The 25,380-nt window shown below is 30.9% G+C and overlaps 1 protein-coding gene and 2 long non-coding RNA genes across 5 annotated transcripts; 2 read left to right on the top strand and 1 right to left on the bottom strand.

Moving 5' to 3' along the window:
- The first annotated feature begins 4,858 nt into the window (after positions 1–4,858).
- On the top strand, positions 4,859–20,788 carry LOC118056028 (isoprenylcysteine alpha-carbonyl methylesterase ICME). Of its 3 annotated transcripts, none has more exons than XM_035068122.2 (11): positions 4,859–5,289; positions 5,765–5,841; positions 6,413–6,482; positions 6,590–6,670; positions 6,963–7,037; positions 7,291–7,392; positions 7,479–7,619; positions 8,353–8,418; positions 8,540–8,683; positions 8,997–9,087; positions 20,518–20,788. In XM_035068122.2, exons 1-11 carry the CDS (start codon positions 5,009–5,011, stop codon positions 20,656–20,658), a joined length of 1,269 nt encoding a protein of 422 aa, XP_034924013.1. In that variant the 5' UTR covers positions 4,859–5,008; the 3' UTR covers positions 20,659–20,788. The 3 variants fall into 3 exon arrangements, with proteins under 3 accessions (XP_034924013.1, XP_034924014.1, XP_034924012.1); XM_035068123.2 differs by lacking the exon at positions 20,518–20,788 and adding an exon at positions 9,305–9,434 and having other exon boundaries at positions 4,860–5,289; XM_035068121.2 differs by lacking the exon at positions 20,518–20,788 and adding an exon at positions 9,380–9,990 and having other exon boundaries at positions 4,862–5,289.
- On the bottom strand, positions 13,107–17,427 carry LOC118056029 (uncharacterized). The gene is made up of 4 exons (XR_004688752.2): positions 16,931–17,427; positions 15,648–16,818; positions 14,420–14,507; positions 13,107–13,495 (listed from the first exon to the last, which is right to left on the bottom strand). It is a non-coding gene; the product is annotated as an uncharacterized lncRNA (long non-coding RNA).
- Positions 20,789–23,772: 2,984 nt separating the features above from the next.
- Positions 23,773–25,380, top strand: LOC118056065 (uncharacterized). Its single transcript, XR_004688755.2, has 2 exons — positions 23,773–24,919; positions 25,005–25,380. It is a non-coding gene; the product is annotated as an uncharacterized lncRNA (long non-coding RNA).

Genomic DNA, 25,380 nt, shown 5'->3' with positions numbered 1-25,380 from the left:
AAAAACCAAATCAAATCGAAAATATTTACCTCTAGTACTCGCTACATATAGCAAATACTGTAGCACTCCTCGATTAGCTACTGGGTTGGTGGCACGAGAGAAGGCTGACAGGGTTGTTGTTTGCTGGAAAAAGAAAAGAGTTGTTGGCTGTTAAAAAGCTCATTAATGCCTTAATATAATAATGATGATTTCGAGCCTTGGGTTGTGTAATGAGATTATGAAGTTTATAATTTGAATAATAAAATAATAATAACACATTCATGATTTCCTATATAATAAAGAGTACAAGTGTTATCATAGTTTTTAAGAGAGCTATCTAAATCACAGGACAAGATTCTTGTGATGCTTTCAGCATTAGCTTAGGAATATAATATTAGAATCTGATTCTAAAATGATCATTGACAACATTCTTGGACAAAACTCTCACGGCAGCCCAAGTAAGAACCCTAACGAAGAATACAAGGCTTTGAAATCTTATTGGAAAGCCTCTTGGGTTTAACAGGAAAGAGATTCAAACTTAAATTACCACTAAGTTTTCTAACTTAAATACCTTCTATAATAATAATTGTAATAATATAAGATATTTTTAATTTATAATAAATGCTAATTTTAAATATAGTTTTGTTAAAATAAACATATTTTATAATTCAAATGATTGATTGATGTTTTTAATTATTGAAATTAGGGTTTATATGGAGAGACAAAAAGAGAACTAAGCTTAGAAAAAGAAATCCTAGTCGAGCTGGTTCTATTTAAACTGGAATACTATTTGGTTTTTAGGTTATAATTAGAGTTATCGACCTCAGATTTAGGTGTGATTTAGCTTAATGGAGAGCTAATATGTATAAATGAAATGTTCATGAAGATTCTAAGAATAAATATTGTTTTTTTAAAGTTCAAATCTTAGCAACAGAATAAAAATTTGAATTTATCCCATAACCCAGATATTATTTGGTGTTTAGCTTATATCTGAAGTGTTAGATGTCTAAAGAAGCCCGTTACTTTTAGGTTGGAAAGATGAAACAATTATCTACAACTTTAATAATAAAGACCATTTGTTCATATTATAATGTTATAAATGATGTTTTGTCCAGCCATCAAATTAATAGTTAGCCACAATATAAATAGTTCTAAATTTTAGTCTATAAAAAGACTATTAGTAGATTTTTTAACTTTGATAATTGTTTTATCTTTGTTAAATCTTTACATTAATATTGTTGACCTTTGAGTCACATATTAATGTTTATATATTTTGATGATAACAATTAAATGAAAATATACTAATGATATACTTACTTGAGATTAAGTTTAAACAAGTTTATACAAATATCATCAACAAGCATGAAAAATTAAATGAATAAATAAATCAAGTCCAAAATTCCAAGCAAGTGAAGACTTAGTTCTTAAGGATTCATTTTAGTGTTTATTATCTAAATCTCTATATTTTACTTAATAGCACAAATTAAAATAAATTCACACACTTCACATTGTATGCATTATAGGATTGATATGTATTTAGTCAGTTCAAGATCCATTATGTTTAAAATTGTTAAAACTAGATTTTAAGTTAAACTGATTAACCTTTTGACTATATGAAGTGAATAAATCGACCACTTGTTTATCAAGAATAAACACACCTAGAAATTTGTAGGAACCAGTCAACTGATTAACTTGACCAATTTGAACTAATCAATCGTTTTAGCTGTCAGAGGAACAATAATGACTATAAAAATAACTAGTTTTTACCAGAAACACAACACACACACAAAAGTTATTTTAAGATTAAAAACAACTTCAAATCATCAATCCTAAATCATACTTATATTGTGCATTAAAACATTATATTTTTGCATAAGAGTATAAATTCTTACACTCACTACACTTAAACATCTTCGTACATTCTAAATGCTATTGAGTGAACAATAAAGATATAAGTTTTAATTGTATTATCTACACTTTGAGAGAGTATTGTTATATATCAAACAATTGTAATCCTTCAGTAGTTTAAATGAAAAATTAACTCTTAGTTATTTGTGAGGTACATCACTAAGGAAAAAAAAATCTTAAAGAGAGTATTTTTTCAAGTGATGAAAAGGGGTTTTATGAGGATTCCTCAAGGACTTTATAATCCTTGGCTTGGATTAGTAAATAATACAATACTTCAGACTGATTTTGTGGTTAAGGTATGGATATAAGCTTATTAAACCACATTAAAAATCAAGTTTGTAATTTCTATCCCTACATTCTTTACTTTAAGAACTTTAATTTTATTGTTGTTTAATTGTATTTAATTAAGTTAATTGCGATATTTATTATTATTAGTGGAAAACTTAATTCACCCTCTTTAGATGTTCTTGTTATCTTAATTCTAAAACAATAAATATCACATCTTAAATATCTATCTAATGCTTTTTATTTCATTATTTGCAATTATGTATACTTGACCTTCTTATGAATTAACCTTGATTTTTCAAGTTATTTATTATTTTCACATTCCTACGATTAAAAAAAAAAATCAATTACTTATCATGTAAAGCATCTATAATACCTGCATCCAAGCTTTTCTAGGACAGCCCAAAAATGGGGAAATCCTATTGCTTGCGGAGATGCGTGATCAATTTTCCTTACCACATGATTTGATCCAAAAAAGAAGAAGAAGAAGAAGCAGAGTGTCCTATGCATGAGTCACCATGCATGCTCAGTAGTGGCAGAACAACACTTCGGTGCTAGATTTCTTTCTATCTTTGCAGGGAGTAACATGCTCCACGTGCATCGATTCATGTCCTGTTACCTCGTCTTCTCAGTGACCAAATATATTGCATGCGTGGATTGATTCTTTTACAGATAAAAACGCCCAACTTTATTAGTTAATTCGCAATTCAGAAAGGAATAAAACATACATCACCGACACAGAAGATTTATTGATGTGAAAAAAAAATAGTTATAAGAAAATCTAAATTCCTGACCCATAAAAAAAAATTATTTTGATATAAAATTTTAACGTTATTGAAATGTACAGCTAAGATAAAAATAGTTGGTCCTATTGCATATATTTAGGTGAAAAAATCTACTCGTAAATCTAGAGTAATAACTTAAAGTGTAATATTTATATACCAAACTAAATACTTTTTTATTTGTAATTATGAGATGTATTTATGTAAATATCTCGTTTTTTCATGCATTTTATTGTGATACGTAAGTTTTATAGTGGCTTAACTAGTCATAATTATTATTTTTATCCCAACAAGTTATAGCTTGCAAAGCATCATTTGTATCGATGGCAACTGAAATGTGTTTTTTGTAGCTAAATCGATGCAGTTTGATCATTTAAAAAATTATTAACATATTATATATGTTTGATTATTTTCAAATACTTTACGAGCACATCATCTAGAATTATAAATATGTCAATTTAATTATATTTTTTTAAAGTCACAATTAGATAATATAAATGTATATAATTGTAAATAACTTTATAATACCTATATTTTAGTGAAAGCTATAGTATAATTCCTATAGTCTGAACAAGTAATAGGTAACAATTTTAGTTCTGACAATATACAAATATTTTATTTTATCAAAAATTACCTTTAGTAAAAATCATACTTAGAAAGATATGACAATGCAAAAATATTTTATTTTACAAAAAAAAATTTAAAAGATATTATTTCATCAAAACTTTTAATTTACTTTATTAATTGTTTTTTTAAAAAAACTTATCTTTAATGGTGTGGCATCTCCTTCGCACGCGAGGGGTGGTGGTGGCCATAAACGTGGGGTCCTAATCGCAAATTAGACGCCACATGGCAATGTATCTCTGAAAGAGTCGAGGATGTTCCAAAAGTTGGTGTGGACCCTTACTGGGGTAACGCAATTACAGAGTTGCGGCTAATCGAGTTAGATCTGAGTGGAGCTGAGCTGGGCAGGTCACGACTCTACTACCACATCCTCATGATATGGCTGGCACGGTAGCATGGAGGATTTTGACTTAAATTTTGAAAAAAAGAAAAACTTAATTTAGTACGTCACTTGTTTGTTTGCTATATCAAAATCAAAATAAAAAATCATCTTCACTTTTCTCGCAAACTTTCTTATTGCTCTATTTTAATTCATCGTACATTACCGTCGGCATGCAAAGAAACTTGAGATATTCTTCATTCTTTATTTATAAAAATAAAAGTTAATTTTTGTTTAAAAAATAACTTAGATAATAAATTTAATAAGTTAAGACATAAAATTCTAATATATTATTATTTCAAAATTAAAAAAAATTATCTTAATTTTTTTTTTAAAATCAAACCTTATTTTTTATTGATTGTTAAAGTTAATTAAAAATCACTAATTTAACTTGATCGTGTCTAATTTTTATATGATTTTATTTTAAATCTAAGTTAAATAAAGTACAGAGTTAAGGTTGACTTGTTGAATTAAATTTAATAATAATATTAAATAATTTCCTATAATTTATTTATTTATTTCACATTTAAATTTTTATTTTTTTACTCCGCAATATTGCCCGACTATGTGATGTCTAGTGATATTTAAATTGATTTTTTGTTTAATATTACAACAACACAATTCTACCAAGTAAAATATTTTTAAATTGGATTATTTTTATTATTATAATAACACAATTAGACTAAGTAAATTGTTAACAATTATTATTATTAACTTGTTAACCATGTAACCATTTAAGTTGTTAAACCTGATTCCGTTTATGACGTAGCTCAAAGTTTGATTCATGGTTAATCCAAATGAATTCGATTCAATATTATTTTAAAAAATTAAAAAAATTAAGCAGAAACACTGATAATTATTATAAATGATTATTTATTTGTGAAATTGGGGCACCCGAGCGCAGATTATTTATAGAGAAATTGGGAGTCCATTTTTCTTCGTTTCCTTTTCCAACGGCTTCACTCAACCGTTATTACTCCACCATCAATAACAAGAACACACGCTCTTTAATAAATCATTCTCAAATCCGAATCCAAATCTAGCGGCCACGATGACCTCATCACCGCCGGCTACCCTTTCTCCAAATCGCAACCGTTCGTTAGGGACTGAAACTACAATGAGTTATGACAACGATCAAACGGACGCCAAACCGCTGCTTTCTCGGGGTTCTAGTGTTAATGGCGGTAGCTTTAATCAAATGCAGCGGAGACGAGTTTCCGGTAAGCTGGCTAAGCCGGAGAGGCAACAGTCGTTAAGTCGAGATATCGGTCACGCCGCCGCCGAGACCTACTTGCTCACTCGGCTTACCATCACTCTGCTCCGATATCTAGGGTAAAATATCTTCTCTGATTATCATGGTATAGCAATCGTAACTGTGTAGAAATACCTGTGTAAGTATTTGTATGATACTTGAACAGTTTTTTTCCGACGTTCCTTTAAACAGAAATGCCTGTAAATTTTATTATTATTTTCCGACTTTCCTTTAAACAGTTTTTTTTTTTTAAATAATTATATTCCCTTAACTGTGTAGCTTTAATAATTAAATTTTGTTTATATATATATATATATATATATTAAGCATTTATGTTATGAATTTTGAGAGCTGTAATTACTGATGTTATACATGTTAGAGCAATAACGGCCTGGTGGTCCAGGCTTGTTGTTATTTAGCTCCTGCAATGATTGCTTTGGTTAAAATTGTTAGTATTTCAAGGAGCAGATGGTGGAGAAAGAAGATTTATTTATTTATTAATGTTATTTCTTTTCATTTGCATTATGTCATTTTTAATCATATATTTTCATTCAGGGTAGGCTACCGGTGGATCACAAGATTAGCTGCTCTTGGCATTTATGCTGCTCTACTTATGCCGGGTTTTCTTCAAGGTGTGTATTTTTGTTGCATGAGTATTAGTTAATGATTATGAGCTTGTGGTTATGAAATGTAAGTAAAATATTGTTTTCTGTTGTTTTAATTCAAATGTAATGCAAGTAAATTTAGTGAACTGAGAATTCTGTATGAAAGAAGAAATTGTGTTCTGTTGTTTTAATTCAAATGAGTTAAACCAGTTCAGTTCATGCACTGTAAATGGCAACTGCCCAGCTTTTCATAACTTGCTCTATTTTCGATCTTTTTTACTTGGAAACCCTATTATTTAACTACCAATTGTATTTATCTTAGTTCGATCGTGTGCATTGAGCCTACTTCATGCATTTTTCGTTGTTTGATACTTTCAAAGATTGATTTTTGTGGTTCCAGTGCCTGTACCAAATAACCTTCACATTTCTTTCAATAATATGTCCAACATGTATCTGACCATAAGTTGGAGATCAAGCATTCAATGGGCGGGGAAATCTTAAATATTATGTTTTTCAAGAAGTTGCAGGAAAAGTTGACTATCAGATTCAGTGAAATCATTAGATTGATGGAAAATAACTTGCCTTTTGATCTCTGCAGTTGCATATAATTATTTCTTCTCAAGTCAGGTTCAACGAAGCATTGTTTATGGTGATCAACCCAGAAACAGGTACTTGACCCTATGATTTATCATTTTTTTCATATCCATGAACTTGAGCTTGTCACATATCATAGACTCAAAGCTATATTTTTCCTAATGCAACGGTGATTTTTCAGGTTGGATCTGTATTTGCCAAAAAATTTAGATGGACCAAAGCCAGTCATGGCATTTGTCACAGGAGGTGCCTGGATTATTGGGTGAGCCATTTAAAGTTGCTGGTAGACTTTCTTTTAGAGTTCATGATGAATTTGCATATTTTGAATTCTTCATTGTTTGTTGTGGATTTTGTGCTGATTTCAGTTTATTCATTTGTAAGTTGCCCAAGTCACAGTTTTTAAATACCATATATGAATCATTTTACTATGAGTATAGCTACCTGGTACAAAACAGCCTCAAGCAAGCAGGATTTGAGCCAGAGAATATGATACGGCCATATATTTTCTTGCATTTCATCTCACATTACATTGCTGTGCGTTAATGCTGATCTAGGTATAAAGCATGGGGAAGTCTTCTAGGACAACAGTTGGCAGAAAGAGACATCATAGTGGCATGTATTGATTACAGGTATGTGGTTTCAATTTAAGCATAACATATTTTAGTTCATGGTTTTTGTTCTCATTAACCCATTATCGTGGGATGGAAAATACATAATACATTTCAACATTCAAGTGACGTTTTTATCTATGACAGCTTGAAGAACGTGAGTCTTTTATATTTTTGAAACATTACTTATCCCTGAACTTGCATTTACTTGCTTACATATTGCTCCCTTGTCGTCTACCTCCATCAACCATGCTTGTTCGGCATGCTTATGCAGAAATTTTCCCCAGGGAACCATTGGTGATATGGTAACAGATGCTTCTCAGGGGATCTCATTTATTTGCAACAACATTGCTGAATATGGAGGTGACCCTAACAGGTGATATAATAGTTTCTTTTGTTCTTCCATGTTCCTTCTTATCTTAAAACTATTTCCTTGATTTCTTCTTGCTTTTTATTGAGTAGAATCTATCTAATGGGACAATCAGCTGGTGCACACATTTCTGCTTGTGCCCTCTTGGACCAAGCGATCAGAGAAGCTAAGGGAGAGGAGAGCATCTCCTGGAGTGTCTTCCAGATAAAAGCATATTTTGGTCTATCTGGAGGGTAAGCTTTCATCTCTATCTATTTCATGAATCTCGTGGAAGTTTACTAAAATCAAGGAAAGCATTAAGTTACCATTTACAAGTAGAATGTTTTATTGAGAATGAGTAAAGAGTCACTGATCTAATCTCTGGCTCTGTTTCTTTCAACCAAATTTACTATCTACTGGTTGGTTTTCTTATAATGAGAAAAAAATATTTGCTTATGATATTACCAGATTGTGGGAATCAGGGATAGTGTTTAAACACCTTCTCAGCTCTATCAGCTATTTTTGTAACTTCTTTGGCTCTGTAGATGTTTCAACATTCTCATGATGATGAGCGTAGTTATTAGCTCTGCCAGTTCCAGTAGTTATTAAGCATCTGTGCGCTGCTGCTCTGGACAATAATGGTACATATCCCAGCATGAGGATATCAATCTACCAAATTTCCTTTGCAGACTTTGTTCTCTGCTGTGTTATCATCTTGTTTTCTTCTTCTTTTTGAACTTTGATCTTATTTTATATGATATTAATCAAAATAAGATGGAAAATAAAGTGGAATGTCTTAGAGAAAACATCATCTAGTTTTGTACAAATTACTCACGGATCGCTTGCAGTTTCAATGATTGAAGAGGATTTTATGATTTGACAGTTATAATTTGTTTTTTTCAGCACCTTTTTTTTTTTTTTTAATCTTCTTGTAATGTGCACTATGGTGTATAATCCACACATAGATCAATTGGAAACACTGAACAGGTACAATTTATGCAAATTAGTCGATCATTTCAACAACCGAGGCCTGTACCGTGCTCTTTTTCTAAGGTACCCTCAGAATATTAGCTCACTGGATGCTGATCACTATTCACTCATGAATTATACTAGTATGCATTTATTGCCTAAAGTTCATTACCCAGAATAAATTTTTTCTGACTTGTGGTTACAGCATGATGGAAGGTGAAGAATCCCTTAAACGTTTTTCTCCTGGAGTTAGAATAGAGGACCCAAGCATTAGAAATGCTGTTTCTCTTCTGCCTCCTGTTATTCTCTTTCACGGAACAGCTGATTATTCAATCCCATCATTTGCCAGGTTAGAATATCCTGTTTCTAACATCAATGATGTGCTTTGAATTAAAAAGATATATAAATGGTTTAGTCTAGTGCTTTGGAATCTCAGTACATAGCTTATATCAAGTTCGATACAATTCGTCCCATTCAAAGTTCCTTGATGTGTCAGATATTCATACAATTTCAATTTGAAAATTATGAAGAAATGAAATTAGAGTTGAAATTGGATCATAATCCGTTTGGATTTAAATAATCTATTGAGAAACTTTGCATTAATCTCAAGTTCTTGGACAATTCACCGCATTGTATTTACATATAAGCTTCTTTTTTTTCAGCAAAGATTTTGCAGCTGCTCTTCAAAGGTTAGGAGCACAAACTGAGCTGATTTTGTTTGATGGGAAAACCCATTCAGACTTGTTTCTTCAAGTAAGTGCTGAGTTGGATGTCTTGTTTTATAGTTGTTATGATTGGTTGCTGATTCTCAGCCAAATTGTGAATTTTTTTTAGTCAATCAAAATCCCACTACCACATCGGTATACGAACAGATATTCTGTTTTTGTTTTTTAATCACCCTCAATAAGAAGCTAGCCAGTCAGAGTAAGGACTAAACTGAATTTCATACAAATTGGCTTAATTTATTTAGAACTGGCCGTCAGAACTCATTTTGAGACACCGAGAATCCAACACACCCTGATGATTGGGTGGTGACCTTATTCAGGATCCTCTAAGAGGTGGTAAAGATGACATGTTTGACCATCTGGTCGCTGTGATACATGCTGGTGATGAGGAAGCTCTTGCCAAGGATGCTATGGCACCTCCAAGAAGGCGCCTAGTTCCTGAGGTTTTGTTGAGAATGGCCAGTCATATCAGCCCATTCTAAGCCTGAACTTCTATGCTTTGAACACCAATAGGTTTTTTTTCTTTCCTCTTATATCAGAAACGGCCATTTCTGTTGTTGCACACCCTCTTATTTATCGTCATTGGGTATATGCATCCTTCGCGGGGCCTCTTATATAATTTATTATTTGTTTCTTAAAAACAAGTTATTTAAACCATGCCAAACATGAATCCTAATTTGATTTGTCGCCGAACTATCATTCCGGTACACTGTGGATTAGTATTGAAGAGTCTTTCCGGCTTGCATTGGCGCACAATGCACCTGAAAACTACATCAACTAGGCGGTCATTGCTGATGTCCATTTCCTTGCATGGGCCAAATATTTATAGTTTCACTGCCCTGTGATATGCCGAACAAACCTTATAACGAACCTTAAAGTTAAGATGCAATATATGTAATGCACTTACATGATGGCCTTTTTAATTAGAACACTTGACTGTTGAATCTCATCATTTAGCTATGTTGTTTATGATTTTGGAAGAATAGTATTAGTTGCTTTTTAAATTGTTTTTTTTTTTTTGCTTGAAAATATATAAAATTAATGTTTTTTTATTTTTTTTAAAAATGTTTTTTTAAATAAAAAAATTCATTTTAAACAAAAAGAAAAAAGTAAATATTTTATAGCAATGTTTCCCAACACAGTTTTTTATGTCTTCATGCCCGGTAAATTCACCTTGACCAACTAGGAGAACACTCGTGAAATTATTATTAACCTTATTTTTTTTTATTTTAATACATTGCACTAGATGTATGTTAGTTATTAAAACTAAAAAACACCGTTGATCTAATCGGTAAAAATCAAAATCAAAACTTGGATGAAAATATATCAACTCATTATTAAACTTGTTTTAAGGTTAAAAAAATCATGCTAGGTCTACGTTGTCTAAAAAATTAGAAGACATATCAACATATCTATTAAAACCCAAGCTTAAAAAAATAATGACACTAACTTCACAAAAACTTGTCGATGATTTTTTTAATTATTTTTTCAAAAATAAATATTTACATACATATATATACGTAAAAAGATAAAAATATAGTTTTATAAAATACAAATAATATAAACATGAAGAAAAAAAAAATACATAGGTTAATAATAGGATGCTTTTAAAAATGAATTTTTACATTACATGCCCAAGGCAAGAATGCTTCTTTTTTATATATAAAATAAAGCTAACATGAATGTGAAGTCATAAAAATAAAATAACAATGCTTGAATGAATAATGTTCATGCATGAATAGTAATATGTTAATTATTTTTGTATTTGAATGGTGATTTTATGGTTTTGCCCTTCCGTCTAAAAAAACTTAACTTTAGCTTTTTAGGGTATTTTAGTTTTTCAGTAAGATTCATTACTTATTACTAAATTAATTAGGGACAAATAAGTCTTTTTCCTTTTAAATGTACAGTGAAAAAATACTAGTGGAATGCTTCTATATTGTGATATTTTTATCTTTATTTCAAATTGTCTATATTTTTTTTTATTTTTAATCTAATTGCTTTCATCTTTTTAATAAATTAAGAATCCAAAACATAAAAGATATTTGCTATTATTAAAAAACGATATATTAATAAGAAAAAAAAAAGAATTATACTATAAAATTATTTTTTAAAATGGATTTTAACTTGATGTTTTCTTACAAAAAATAATTTTGTTATTGTATAAGTAAATTAAAAAAATTAAAAAGCTCTATTTGTCACATAATAAAATATCGTAATATACATTACAGTTTTTTGACTGAGTGTTTGGTGGGAGTTGAATATTTTTTAACTAATCTATCTTGAGATTTTTTTAGTATGGTTCTCGATTATATTTTTTTAAATATATACTTTCCCTTTTAAGTTCACACACACACACACACACACACACACACACAAATATAAACACTTTGACAGTGCATGTAATTTTGTTTGCATTAAAAAACAATTTCCTCCATCCTGCATCTTCACTGTACAATTTTTTTTATTTTTTTTTTGTCTTTGTATTTTTGTATTGACTTGGAATCAAGTCCATGCATCAACATTCTTTTATTTTTATTTTTATTTATTTTAAAAGGGTTCCCTATATATATATATATATATATATATATACACACACACACACACACACACACACACACACATATAAAGAGCTTTATCTAGGCCAACTTGCTCTAACTAGCTTGACCAGTAAATAATTTGAACAGGAAAACTTGACTGTTTGAGGAATATTACCATTTGATACTTTATTCATCTAAATCGAGCCTAGTCAACAACAATGATATATCATAGTATTTTTACTAGCTTGACTGCCCGCGCTTTGCTGCGGGCGATTTTAGGTTATGAATGAAAATATATTTTATCACCAGAATAAAAATAACATGTATGAAAAATAATAATTGCTAAGCAATGATAAAAAGAACTGCAGTTAGGTATAATATTAAAGGTTTGATAATATAGATAAAGTTATAAACAACAACAAAATGTAAATAAGCTGCCAGATTGCCGAGCACTTAAAGGACATTGTTGTTTCTAAATTATATTAAAATTACAGAGGCAGCAGTCATGATAATATGGATTAAGTTATAAACAACATCAAAAGTGAAAATAAGCTGCAAGATTCCTCCCAATGTTCTTGTTACAGGAATCTAAATCCAAGTCATTTGTAGAGGAATTGCTAATTCTTCTGCAATGTAAAGACAATAAATCCAAGTCATTATTGTTTGTATTTTTTGGACATGTTACAAAGGAATGTGAGAACACAATACAACTCACACATTACCTAGTAAACTGGAAAAAAAAAAACAAAAAAAAACATGGAACCCATTCAAAGGCATACAGATAAGATGACAAGAAAAGAAAAAAAAACAAACAAAACCACAGAAGCAAATGAAAACAATAAGGGGAACTGTAGTTATTGAAATAATAATAATAAAAAAAACAATGGCATATGACAGCCCTTGCCGATTAAAAAGACCACATGGATTAGAGCAAAAAACTCTCAACTATAAAAAACATGGACCCAAAATAAATAAATAAAAATGTTGCATGGACAAAGTAATATTTAAATAATGATGGGTTTTAGTATAGAGTTGGTGTTTTTATATAATGATGGGTTACATTAATTTTGCATGGACAAAGTAATATTTAAATCACAAACATGTATTTATTTGGCATATGTGGTTTTACAAATTTCCACTCGCCCACGAATCACATTCAGAAATATATTTATAATTAAAAAATAAAATAAAATAGCAACCATCAATAGAAACATATCTGGATATGAGAACTGCAGCAGCAAATAATTTCCTGGAAGCCATTATAAAAAATCACTTTGAAAGAATATGCATATAGAGAGAAGAGAATGTTCACATATGCTGTTTTCATAGTTGATTTATCCAAATTAAAACCATGCCAGATCCTTATCTTGGTCGGATATGACCAATCCAAACCCAAATTGTTTTGTTATGTTAGTTAATTTACATCCAAGTGATCTGCAGCAACTCTGCTTTTGTACTGCAGAGCTAATAATTTTTTTGAACTCTATTCATTCCTACTAACAATATATAATATTAAAAATTTCTTCCATTCAAATTATGTGTTTAACACAAATTTGGTACACTCCTAATACATCAACCTAGAGGAGGATTCAAAGTTCAGTTCCGAGGTCTGCTCAGACCCAGAAAAAATCCCACCCTTCTTATTATATAGTTCTAGCACACGTTGAATTTGAGGGAAAAAGGCTGAAAAGGAGGAAAGAAATGCATAGTTTTTCCATCTCATAGCATAGAATTTCCGAAGACCCTCATTGACCCTCTTACAGTCAGCTCTGATTTCTCCATTGCTTCCTGTCAAAGGACTTAAATTTCCTATCTTTATCATAGACTGAGCAAAGCTATCAAAGAAGGCGGTCTGGCTATTAGCAAACCGGTTGACGATGGCAACAATGGAATTTGCTATAACAAACAGAGTTGATACCAAATGATCAATTTTTTTTCCAACCAAAATCTTGTTGAAAACCAATTCAGCCACTAATCATATGCAATTAAATTCAAAACAATAATTCAGCCACCAATTACATGCAACTAAAATTAATTAAACGCATGGGAATTAACAGCATAATTTCAAAAAGAGAATTTTTTCTATGCAAGTTTCGTTGGAAACAAAAGTAGCCAGCAATTATATGTAATTGAATTGAAAGGTCTTGAAATGAGCAATGTATATTCGTGGAGAAAAAATAGAACCAAACAAAACAATAATGGTTAAGCATAAAGTTGAAAACCATTTCAGGCAGAAATCGTACACACTGAAATTTAAAGTGGTAATTTAATTGCTAACTATATATAATTTAATTCATAGGTCAAGGAAATATAAAACAACATGCCAAAAATTTTTAATTCAACATACAACACCTTAAATTACCATGTCAAACCAAAAAACAATTTAATTCTCCGTTTTGAAGCATAAAAGCAATAACATTGATTGCCTAAATTATTTCATCAGTTAACCTAGCAATTAACACCCAAACGGAAAAATCTTCAACATATTATTATTTTTTATTCTTAAGCATCTTTCATTTCAGAATGTATCTCTTTAAATAACCATTAACATGAGTTCAATTATTATTTTTATGAGTTCAAGCAACACCTTTTTAAAAAAAAATACACATATCAGCAAGCATATATTTTCCAGTAGAACAAAACAACACCCTAATCTCAAGCTATCATGCAAACAAAGAATAAGCATTGATTAACCTAACTTAAGCTCTTTCAACAACAACAAAGATATTCTAAAAAATTTAGTAGAAAATAGCTTGTAAGAAAGAATGAAACAACTAAGACCAGAACACTGTTTAATTAAAAAAAACGGCATGAAAATACCTTGTCAAACATTCCTTGAAAGTGGATAGCAAAATCAATAGCCTACACCATTAAAAATTCTGAGAAGGTCCACACAAAATAAAGCAACCTGTAAAACAAACATTTTCAGATGCATAAATCCACTAATCAGCCAAATTAGCACCTAAAATCCAGATGGAAAAAAACCATAAAAAAATTATTTTTCTCATATCTAAAGCACCAATCAACTTCAAATGCCCCATCTCAAATAACAATTTTTTTTAAAAGGGAACAAAACAACGTGAAGTTTAACAACAATGAAGCCACCTAAGGCTTTGTGTGAACATAATGCAGGAAAAATATGTTATTAGATAATGTATAAATTATGGTGATCATGTTACAAAGGAATGGAATAACACAATACAAATCACACATTACCTAGTAAACTGAAGAAAAAAAAAAAAACATGGAACCCAATCAAAGGCATACATATAAGATGACATGAACATGAAAAAAAAAAAAAAACAAACAAAACCGCATAAGCAAATAAAAACAATAAGGGGAACTGCAGTTACTGAAATGAAAAAAAAAAAAAAAAAAACAATGCCACATGACAGCCTTTGCCAATTAAAAAGACCACATGCATTAGAGCATAAAACTCTCAACTATAAAAAACATGGACCCAAAATAAAAATAAAAATTGCATGGACAGTAATATTTAAATAATAATGGGTTTCACTATAGAGTAGGTGTTTTATATAATGATGGGTCACATTAATTTTGCATGGACAAAGTAATATTTAAATTACAAACATGTATTTAGCTGGCATATGTGGTTTCACAGCCTATGGAGCACAATCTTTTGTTCTTGAAAATGGATGATCATGTCATGCACTTGTCTTTTTTACCTTTATTTCAATATATTTCTAATACTTTATCAACAAAGTATTTCAATATATTTCTAATACTTCAATATATTTCTAATATTTCAAAAAAAAAAAAACAAATTAATTTGTAAAAAAACAAATTTAAAACGGAAAATAAAAATTATACTGAGGTTTTTCGCTAAAACTCTATGAAAATTCCATGGTCTTTCCATTCTGCTACTATTTTTTTTAATTTCTTAAAACGTGCAGTCACCAATTGAAACATGCTTCTCTTTACAAATAATACCAACCATAACTATAAATGTCACCCAAAGTTTCACCAAACTACTGAGTATAAATGTCAGGTAATTCCATGCATGAAGCATCTGAGCAAAGCAAATTACCTGGGATTAAAAGTGAACTTCTGCCAATGATTAAGCAACCCCTTGTGCAAGCGAATTCCCTGATATAATAAATGTGTCCATGTTAAGTGTTAAGTTTCTCCGTAAGCACTCTTTCTTCAAAATACTAAAATGTTCCCTTCAGTTAAGCATAAACTGAAAACAGAAAAAAAAAAAAAAAAAAAAAAAAAAAAGCATCTGCATGTAAATCACTATCCCACACCACCTCCCTTCCCTAAGCAAGAGCACAGACTATGTCAGTTTACCACTGCATTAAGTGAAATTACAGGTGTCTCAAATCATATTTCGGGAAATCATAATGATCTCCCCTGTCACGGTACATTCTAGGAATGCTTCCATTAACTTTGATTTGCTGAATGTTTATAGTCAAATGTCACTGAGGCACAAGGATTGGTACAAATAATCATTCAACAAAAGTAAAAAAAATTAAGAAAACTAAAAGGAGCAAAATCTTAAAAATACAGCAAAGAAACAATAAAGAAATATGGCTTTCACACGAAAGGAAAAAGCTGGAAAAAAGCATTGACATGTCTAAACAAACCTCTCAGTACAAATTTTATAACTTGCAACCCAAATTGATTTAAAACTAAAGCTGAGAAAAAGCATAGAATAATCTTAAAAAACTAACCTTTGTCTTAGTATAACATGGGGGGGAAATTAGCAGCCACCACACCCAAAAGCAGAGCTTAAAGCATTATATATCTTTGCAGGAAAAAAGGGAAATAAATGCCTACTAACATGATAAAAAGCAAGTAACTGGATGTCACAAAACCTAAGTGATTGCTATGACCAGATATGAAATAGAGTCCTTAAAAAATATTCCACCAGGACAACCCACCACCTACCCAAGTCAGAACTAAACTAACAAATCAGCCCCCTCACCTTGTCTCCACATTTCCCGCTCAAGAAAAAATGACCAGATATGAAATAAACTCACCTGCTCTCTCAATCAAATCTAACCAAGTGGGCATTGCATTTAATGTAGCATACTGAGAACACATACAACCCAGAAGAAAGGACTTCTAAAATCAAGCCAGATTTTCTGGTGGCGGCCACGTTTCTGCAGACTAAAGTCCCTTTCCCTTTTAGCCTAAGCCATCATGAAATCCAAGCCGTCATTCACTCTTCATTTCCTGGTCTTTTCTTTTGGGATCTATATTGCAATTATAAAATCTGCTCGTGAGGGCCCAAGCAGCAAGAAAAAGGAGGAGCTAAAATTCCCTATCAACACAAAGATTTATAAGGTAACGAAGAAAATCACTTACAAATCCGGATCCCATTCTTTTTGAGTGAACGAAACGCAAGCTCCGCCCATAACTCCTGGTGAGAACTGAAATCCTGATGCAAACTGAGATCTTAGAGTAAAACCAAGACGATGTTCCCTCCGTGAACGATAAGAACTGCTCCAACACACAGTAATTACACCCCGTGGGCACAATGTTTTCTTAAGCCCTTCTAGCATTTTTTTTTATTTTAACTGAGTTAGATCTACAATTGTGAATGTGTTATTTGATTTGTTTGGGAGGCGTTCTCTGCGTTTGTATCAGAAAAAACAAAGAGATGAAAAGCTTTACCTGTAACCTGCTAAAAAAAAAAAAACATAAAGATATATGGTAGGGATGCTGCCACGTGCCCAACAAAATAAATGAAAAAACAGTGAAACAAAACTGGCTAAGACTTGCCGCAAGAATGAATTTTAAACGTGAACAGTGCAATCCACAGTGATTTTAGACACAATCTACAGTGATTCTCTGATCTGTTTTAGTTTTTTTTTAATTTGTGACGCAACATGCAGCGCAGGTAAAAAAAAGTTTTTCAATCCCTAAAATTTTACAATCATAAATTATGGAGAAAGAAACTATAATATCGCAAACTCTAAATTTACAACCTTGAGAAAACTCTAATAAATTCATAAAGATATTTAATTCAATAATATTTAATCATAACTCTATGTCGTTGCTCTTCTAGGCTTATTATATACTGGTAAAGATTTCACAAAAAAATTAAAAAATAATAAAAGAGTTTTAATCTGACTTGGAGAAAGAATCCTAAATCGAATGGGTAAATAAAAAAAGTCCTGAACAATAACATTTTGGTTTTATTTTAAAACCTTTGCAATCTCCGATGACTATGGAATTTAAACCCTATAGAAAACAAGAAATTTAAAACCTTATGTTAAAATTTCATATTCATTTAACAATTAAATAAAAAGTTATGCTTATTTTACTAGACTGCATGTTGAACACTTACAAAACACCTTAAAACCTAAAAAAATCTTAATAATTAAGGAAATAATACAATAAAAATAATTATACCAAAAATAATAAATAAAGTTTCCCACATTAGTCTCTTTTGTTGGTGAAAAACTTATTCTTAAGTTAATTGTCAAAAATTAAACTTGATTATATAAGAGGAATAAATACTTTGAATGTAGCATTGTCACCAATCTATCCACGAAGCAGCTTGCTTCAAATATTTTAAATTCAATTTCAACAAAGATATATTCATGTAGAATTTCCCAATCTAGAAAAAACTTCTTGGGACTTAAAAAGTCAAGGCCATATAAAACCATCTTTTGAGATGATGAAAACTTCATTTGATATGTTTGATCATTCCTAACAACAACTCATGACCACTAATTCAATAGGTAATTTTAGAAGATTGATCCAACATAGATTTGTTTGGTTTGGACAATATATCCATGCATAAGTCATCTTTTATATCAATTTTATTTTTTTGAGTAATTCCAACTACTTGTTCTGATTTTTTTTTTATTTAATTTAATCTCTACTTGTTCACTCACTTAATATTGTCCTTTGAATTTCACATATACTTCATGTTCCTATGATGTTTTTTGTTATTTCTCTCTTCTCCCTTAAAAATTAAATACTAGCCCTTTTTGTTGTTGATATTTCAATTCCAATCCTTATTCTTTTAATTTTTAAATTTTGTTCTTTATTTTTTTGTAGAAGTTTTATATGTTTTCAATATCATCATTCAATCAATTTGTTATATATTATGTTTTTCAAATTTTTCCTTCTTATTTTGATTATTCTTTAGGTATTTTGTTGAATTGAATTTTTTTTTTCAATTTCACATTCAATCAAAAAAAATATTTTTATTTGAATTTTGAACCTCATTATTTAATTGTTTTTTGGTCCTTTTATTCAAAAAAAATTTCAATTTCACCCTTTAATAAAAAAAACAAAATTTATTTTGTATTTCAATTTTGATCTCTATTTTTTTAATTGTCATTTTTTTTGGGATCATTTTATGTAATTGATATTCTTTTTCCAAGTTAATCCTTCAATATTTAATTGGTTAGGAATTGGACATCCTGGTTTTTCTAGATAGGGTGTTTTTTTATCCAAAGCATTGGGTCATGAGTTTGGAAAGTTAGTATTGAGATCATTTTTTTAAAAAAATCTTTTTTCAACTTATTTTCTTTTTAGCTTTGTGATTTTTTATATATTTTTTTATCGGGTTATCTCAATCTTATGATCTAAGCCATGATTTTGACAGGTTTACCCGAGTTAACTTGCCTCTTATTCTTTGAGATACAAATTTATCATCCTAACTTGTATTAATTCAAACTAGCTTTTTTTGACGCTATTTATTCCTTCTATATTTAATGGGTTGAGAATTAAGCTACATCATTTATCTTCTTTTATAATTTTTTTAATAGGTTATTGTTATCATTTTTTTTATTAATTTAATTTGTTTACTTTCATTTTTTTTTTATCATCTAATTAAAATAATCCCAACTTATTTGTTCCAATCTAGTTAACGTTTATGCTACATGAACATTTTTAACGCAAAAAAAAAAAATATCACATCTTAATCTTAGAGGGTACGCAGCTAATATATATATTAGCCTGTCTTTTATGTTTGAAATCTCTTCAACATTTTCTTTCGGGAATAGTCCTTGTGCTTGGAACTTTTGCTTTTTAGCTTGTTTCGGAGTCACCTTGAATGTAATGGCAAACTCAGAAAGCCATGAAGGTCACATACTTTTATATATATTATATATATATATATATATATATATTTGGTAATCCGAGGTATTCGGGTCAGCTTGCGTGCACCACAACTAATCTCTGGAACTCACTGAACATCCTACAAGCTCAGTGAGCATGTAAGGCACCGCGGGGGTGACAAGCGTACACAAGTAGGGCTTGAATCTTGGTGTGGAGAAAGGAAATAAGTCCCTTCAACTACTAGGCTACGTACTTATATTTTTATTACTACTATATATATATATATATATATATATATATATATATATATATATTTGGAGAACATATTTTTTTTAAAAAAAAAAAACATTCTTTAAAAATCACTAGAATCCAATAAAGTCAATGGTAGACTTGTAGTCTCCTCACCACCAAACTTCCTCATTATTTAAATACTACTTCGGTGCTGCTTATTATGCGGAAGTCTTGAAAAAACTTGTATCCTTGCCAAATACAACTGTACAAGTGGAAGGAGAAAGATGGTCAAATTTAGTAGCTAGCAAGTCTAGGTGCTCCCGTGAAAGAGTGTCGAAAAACCTTGTACATAGAAAAGATTAACATGGACGACTGTATTAGCTGTGTCACATGAACTTTTCTCTTTATTTTATAATATTGTTTTTCCTATAAATTATGGTCTGATATTGCTTGGCTAGCTAAAATTGTACCAAGATGAAAACATCTATCATCGCTTTTCTTCTCCTGCATACCGTTTTGCTCCATCCTCTCATTGTTGCTCAACAGCTACTTGAGTTTGGTGAGTGCATTTCTCTCCATTTGCTTGTGTTTCCAGTATTCAAGTTCTTGCATTTGATGCGGTGGGCATATTTATCATCTTGCAGAAGGAAAAGGTGGCGTCAGGCATGAAATTACTAACGTTGAGGGCAATGATGGGAGCAATGGCAGGATTTGGATGCCTCCAACAAGACGCTGCTTTGGCGGAATCGGCCGTGGATGCGTGCTGCCACCCCCATCACCGGTGACTAATTGCGGACCCAACCAACGCTGCCATCCTCCACCAACAAATGATTAGCGCTGTAGTCTCGCAATGATATTGTAATCAGCTGCTGGTGGAATTAATTTTGCAGTTTATCTAAAAAACTCATATAGTTTTTCTAAGTGCTCGTATAATGTATTAATATTATAATTATTCCAAGTCTTTAGCTACAAATTCAAGAATTTTCTCACGAAATTGGCTTCAAATTAAGAGATCCTTTAATTCTCGAGAATGTGCTAGTATAAAACATCATCAACTCATAAAACAACAAATCCGGAAAACTGCAACGGAGCACTGTTGAAATCCTTAGCGCTCCGTGAAGAGGCTTACAAATGCCAAACGTCAGAGTGAAATCCTAAGTGCTCCGTGAGATTTAATTAGTTTATTTTACTTATGGTGACTGGGAATCTTGAGAATGTCTCTGGACATCGAGAATTATTTACTTCTTGGCATATCTACTGTCTATCCAATAGAGTTAAGGCATTGTCTTTTTCCTTACATTGTCTGTCTTCGTCGTTCTTGCATTGACTCGGAGTCAAGTCCGTACATCAACATTACTGTTTATTATTTTTTTTTTTTATGAAAAAAAAAGTGTTCCACATATACATATAAAGAGTAGGGACTAGCTTGACTAGTAAAGTAATTTAAACTGGAAAAACTCCGATGCTTGAGGAGCAGTGTTATTAAACCCGGTATGATCGGTAGGTTGATTTGGAATCTGGTTAATTCGATGGCTGGATTGATCCGGGATTTAATAAAAGACCGGTTGTGACAATAACCAGGCCAAACCCGGGTAACCTGGCAGGTCGATTCAGGATCTGGGCAAACCCAGACAAGACCTGGCTTTTTTTTTTTTTTTTTTTTTTTCAAATGAGGGATTTGAAACCTATTAGTATATATACTTTATATTTCTAAGAAAAAAAATCATATTTTTTCAATGTGGGATAAAAAACCTTTTTAGTTTAAATACTTCAACTTAAAATGGATAACACCTTTCGTATATATACTCTATGTTCTAAAAAAAAAATCATGTTTTTTCAATGTGGAATAAAAATACCTTAAAAGGATAACACCTTTCGTATATATACTCTATATTTCCATAAAAAAAAAAGTTATGTTTTTTTAATGTGGGATTTGAAACCCATTAGTATATATACTTTATATTCCAAGAAAAAAAATCATGTTTTTTCAATGTGAGATTTGAAGTTCTTTTGTATATATACTCTATGTTCCCATTAAAGAAGTTATGTTTTTTTTTTAATGTGGGATAAAAAAAAACCTTTTTAATTTAAATGTTGAAATTTAAAAGCTTAACATAATATCTTTTTAATGTGGAATAAAAAACTTTTTAAAATATTATTTTAAAATTGTTTATAATATGTATAACATATATTTACATGGATTATATATATATATATATATATATATATATATATATATAATTTTTCCAGGTTGACATAAATTGACTTGAGTTGGCCCTATAAAATCCAAAACCCGGTTTTTTAACCGGGTCAACCTCCATACCGAATTTAATAACTATGTTGAGGAGTACTCACATTTGATACTAATAGGGGTATGTGCTGATTCTCTGGCTGATCTAAACTTTTTTCAACTTAAAAAAGAAATTATTAAGGGGATGCAAGCATTCCTGATAACCAAAAAAAAATTATAATAAATAAACTGACAACAAAATTTACCGATGTAAGAAAAAACTTGATTCAAGATTATCCGTATAATATAAATAAACTGATAAAGAATGACTAAATTTTTGACGATCTTTATTTTTTGTACTTTAAATCAAGTCCAAAAACCTGATAATAACCTTTAGTTCTCAAGAATATGCATCTATTAAAGACCATCAACCGAAAGAAAATCACAATCAAGGATGGAATTGTAAAAAAAAAAAAAATTAGCTTAAAAAAAACACCACAGTAAAAATACCTAGGAGATTCAGTTTTTTTTTTGTTATTATCACCAAGTCTATTTTACTTATTTTTTATTGTTAATCTTGAGAAAAATCGAGAATTATTTACTTTTTGGCATCTCCACTCTACTGTCTTTCAAGGGTAATTAATTATTTGAAGGCCCTTCTGTTTTGAGGGTCGCTTTACGGGGAGGTTACATTGTCTTTGTCGTTCCTACATTGACTTGGAGTCAAGTCCATACATCAATATTTTAATTTATTTATTTTTAAAATACTTTATAATAATATAACAATTAATCAGTGCTGTAAATGCAAAATATCTTTGTTGCTGTTTGAATAATCATATTTGTCTTTTAGTTTTTGGCACCACAAGGAAAGAGAGAAAGGAATTTTCTTCGAAGGTACCGAAACGAAAGATACAGGTCTTCTCATCTATAGACTTGTTCAAAGGGTGTAGAATTTCTAGAAATCTTTTCCTAGGGTTAGGTTTTCGCATTATCCAAGAAGCATCTTTTTTTTCTTTCTCAGATTCTCATCTCCTGACTTAGACAGGTGGACGTTCGTAATTGTCCAAGCTTTCCAGCCAATAACAACTTCGTAAATACAATAATATCCGAGGATGTTTTAGACAACCTCAATATCAGTATATATCTCTATTAAAAGTATATATTGACTATAAATAAAAAGGATATAGGAGAGGCAATGGCCATGTAAAACACAATATTCTTCAGTATGAAAGCTTTAGTGATAGCTATTCTTATAGCTACCATCGCCTTCTCTCCTTTATCCACGGCAGCTCGAGAATTGGTCGACTATGGTATGGCCATCTTCTATCAGCTAGTCTGTGTGAAAGCTTTTTTTAATAAAGATCTTGGTTTATTATCGTCAAACATGGATTGACTTCGTCATTTAATTTTCATATTTTAAATCAACAATATCTGTATTGTAGATCCATCCTAATACTGTTATACAGATCATAACGTGTTTAAACGTGCGTTGACGTTGCAGGAAAAGATAGCGTTACCGTCAATATCCCATCAACTGGCGATGTATCATCTAGAAGCCTGCCTCCTTCCTATGCTCCACGAACTGGCAGTGGATGTAGCATTTACCAACGAGATTGTCCTCCCAAGAAGAAAAAACCTTGCAAACCTTACAAGCGTGAGTGCCATCGCCCTTGAAAATGAAAGAGTAGTTTGATTTGGGTCCGTTATCTAGTCGTAAAAGCTGTGAGCTCAAAGCACCAGGGCTATCTGTTACTTTCATTTCCATCATCAATGTAATTATATGGTCGCTGGAAATTAAATAAAAGCTCCGAGGGAGCCATGGCAGATATGCATATGCTACAGGTTTCCTTTAGTAATCTTGCAATCCTGTAGATGTTACATATGTACGTTTTGTAGTCTTTTATTCGGAATTATGTAATCTCTGAATGCGCAAAAAACTTCTCAATTAGTCTATGTGCATGTTTTGCTTGTTTGATTATATGCAAGTATATATAGAGCACTGCCTACAGCAGTGAATCTATGATATATTTACGAAACGGAGCAATTTTCTTCTTAGATAAGAATCTCAAGGTTTCTTCGATTCTCGTGAAGTCATGTGTTTGAAACATGGATTATCACAAAGAAAAACACTGCTTCCTTCCTTTCTCCGAAACATGTCTACGAGGGTTTTTCACTTAGATTTTCAGAGTAATAGCTATTTTAAATGCAACACTGTCACTAATTTATACACGAAACGGTTTGCTCTAAATATTTTAAATTTAATTTCAACAAAAATATATTGATGTGGAATTTGACAATCTAGATAAAACTTTTCTTAGACTTAAAAAGTCAAGGCATATGAAAATTAACCATCATTTAAGATGATGAAAACTTCAATTGAAATATATGAGCCTCCCTAACAACAGAGTTGAAGAAGAAGGATACATAGTCAAAGAAGAATTATCTCATTATAAGAAAGTCTTGAAAAAATGTATCTTTACCAAATATAACTGTACAAGTGGAAGAAGAAAGATAGTCAAATTTAGTAGCTGACTGTTCCCGTGGAAAAAGAAAGATGGTCAAATTTAGTAGCTAACAAGTCTAGGTGTTCCCGTGAAAGAATATTGAAAAACCTTGTACATAGAAAAGATTAATATGGACGACTGACATGAACTTTTCTCTCTATATTATAATATTGTTTTTCCTATAAATTATGGTCCAATATTGCTTAGCTAGCTAAAATTGTACCAAGATGAAAACATCTATCATCGCTTTTCTTCTCCTGCATACCGTTTTGCTCCATCCTCTCATTGTTGCTCGACAGCTACTTGAGTTTGGTGAGTGCATTTCTTTCCATTTGCTTGTGTTTCCAGTATTCAAGTTCTTGATTTTGATGCTGTGGGCATGTTAATCATATTGCAGACGGAAAAGGTGGCGTCAGGCATGAAATTACTAACGTTGAGGGCAATGATGGGAGCAATGGCGGAATGGGCCGTGGAGGCGTGCTGCAGCCACCCCCATCACCGGTGCCTAATTGCAGACCCAACCAATTACACTGCTAGCCTGCCACCCTCCAACAAATGATTAGTGCTGTAGTCTCGCAATGAAATTGTAATCAGCTGGTGGTGGAATTAATTTTGAAGTTTATCTAAAAAACTCATTTAGCTTTTCTAAGTGCTCGTATAATGTATTAATATTATAATTATTCTAAGTCTTTTGAATTATCTCTAGTATAAATATATTTGTTGAAAGCGTTGTAATCTAAGTACATGTCAATGGGACTTCCTCTCTTGAAAAA

The sequence above is a fragment of the Populus alba genome, chromosome 4, assembly GCF_005239225.2.
Source record: "Populus alba chromosome 4, ASM523922v2, whole genome shotgun sequence".
NCBI lineage: Eukaryota > Viridiplantae > Streptophyta > Magnoliopsida > Malpighiales > Salicaceae > Populus > Populus alba.
The sequence above is the reverse complement of the archived record's forward strand: the minus strand, read 5'-3'. Positions and strand labels throughout refer to the sequence as shown.

Bases quoted from the DNA above. Each gene is read 5' to 3' on its own strand.
- LOC118056028 (XM_035068121.2), top strand. From the start codon at position 5,009: ATGACCTCATCACCGCCGGCTACCCTTTCTCCAAATCGCAACCGTTCG. The intron at 7,038-7,290 runs GTATGTGGTTTC...ATGCTTATGCAG, and splicing joins GTGGCATGTATTGATTACAG to AAATTTTCCCCAGGGAACCA. The intron at 9,088-9,379 runs GTAAGTGCTGAG...GACCTTATTCAG, and splicing joins ATTCAGACTTGTTTCTTCAA to GATCCTCTAAGAGGTGGTAA.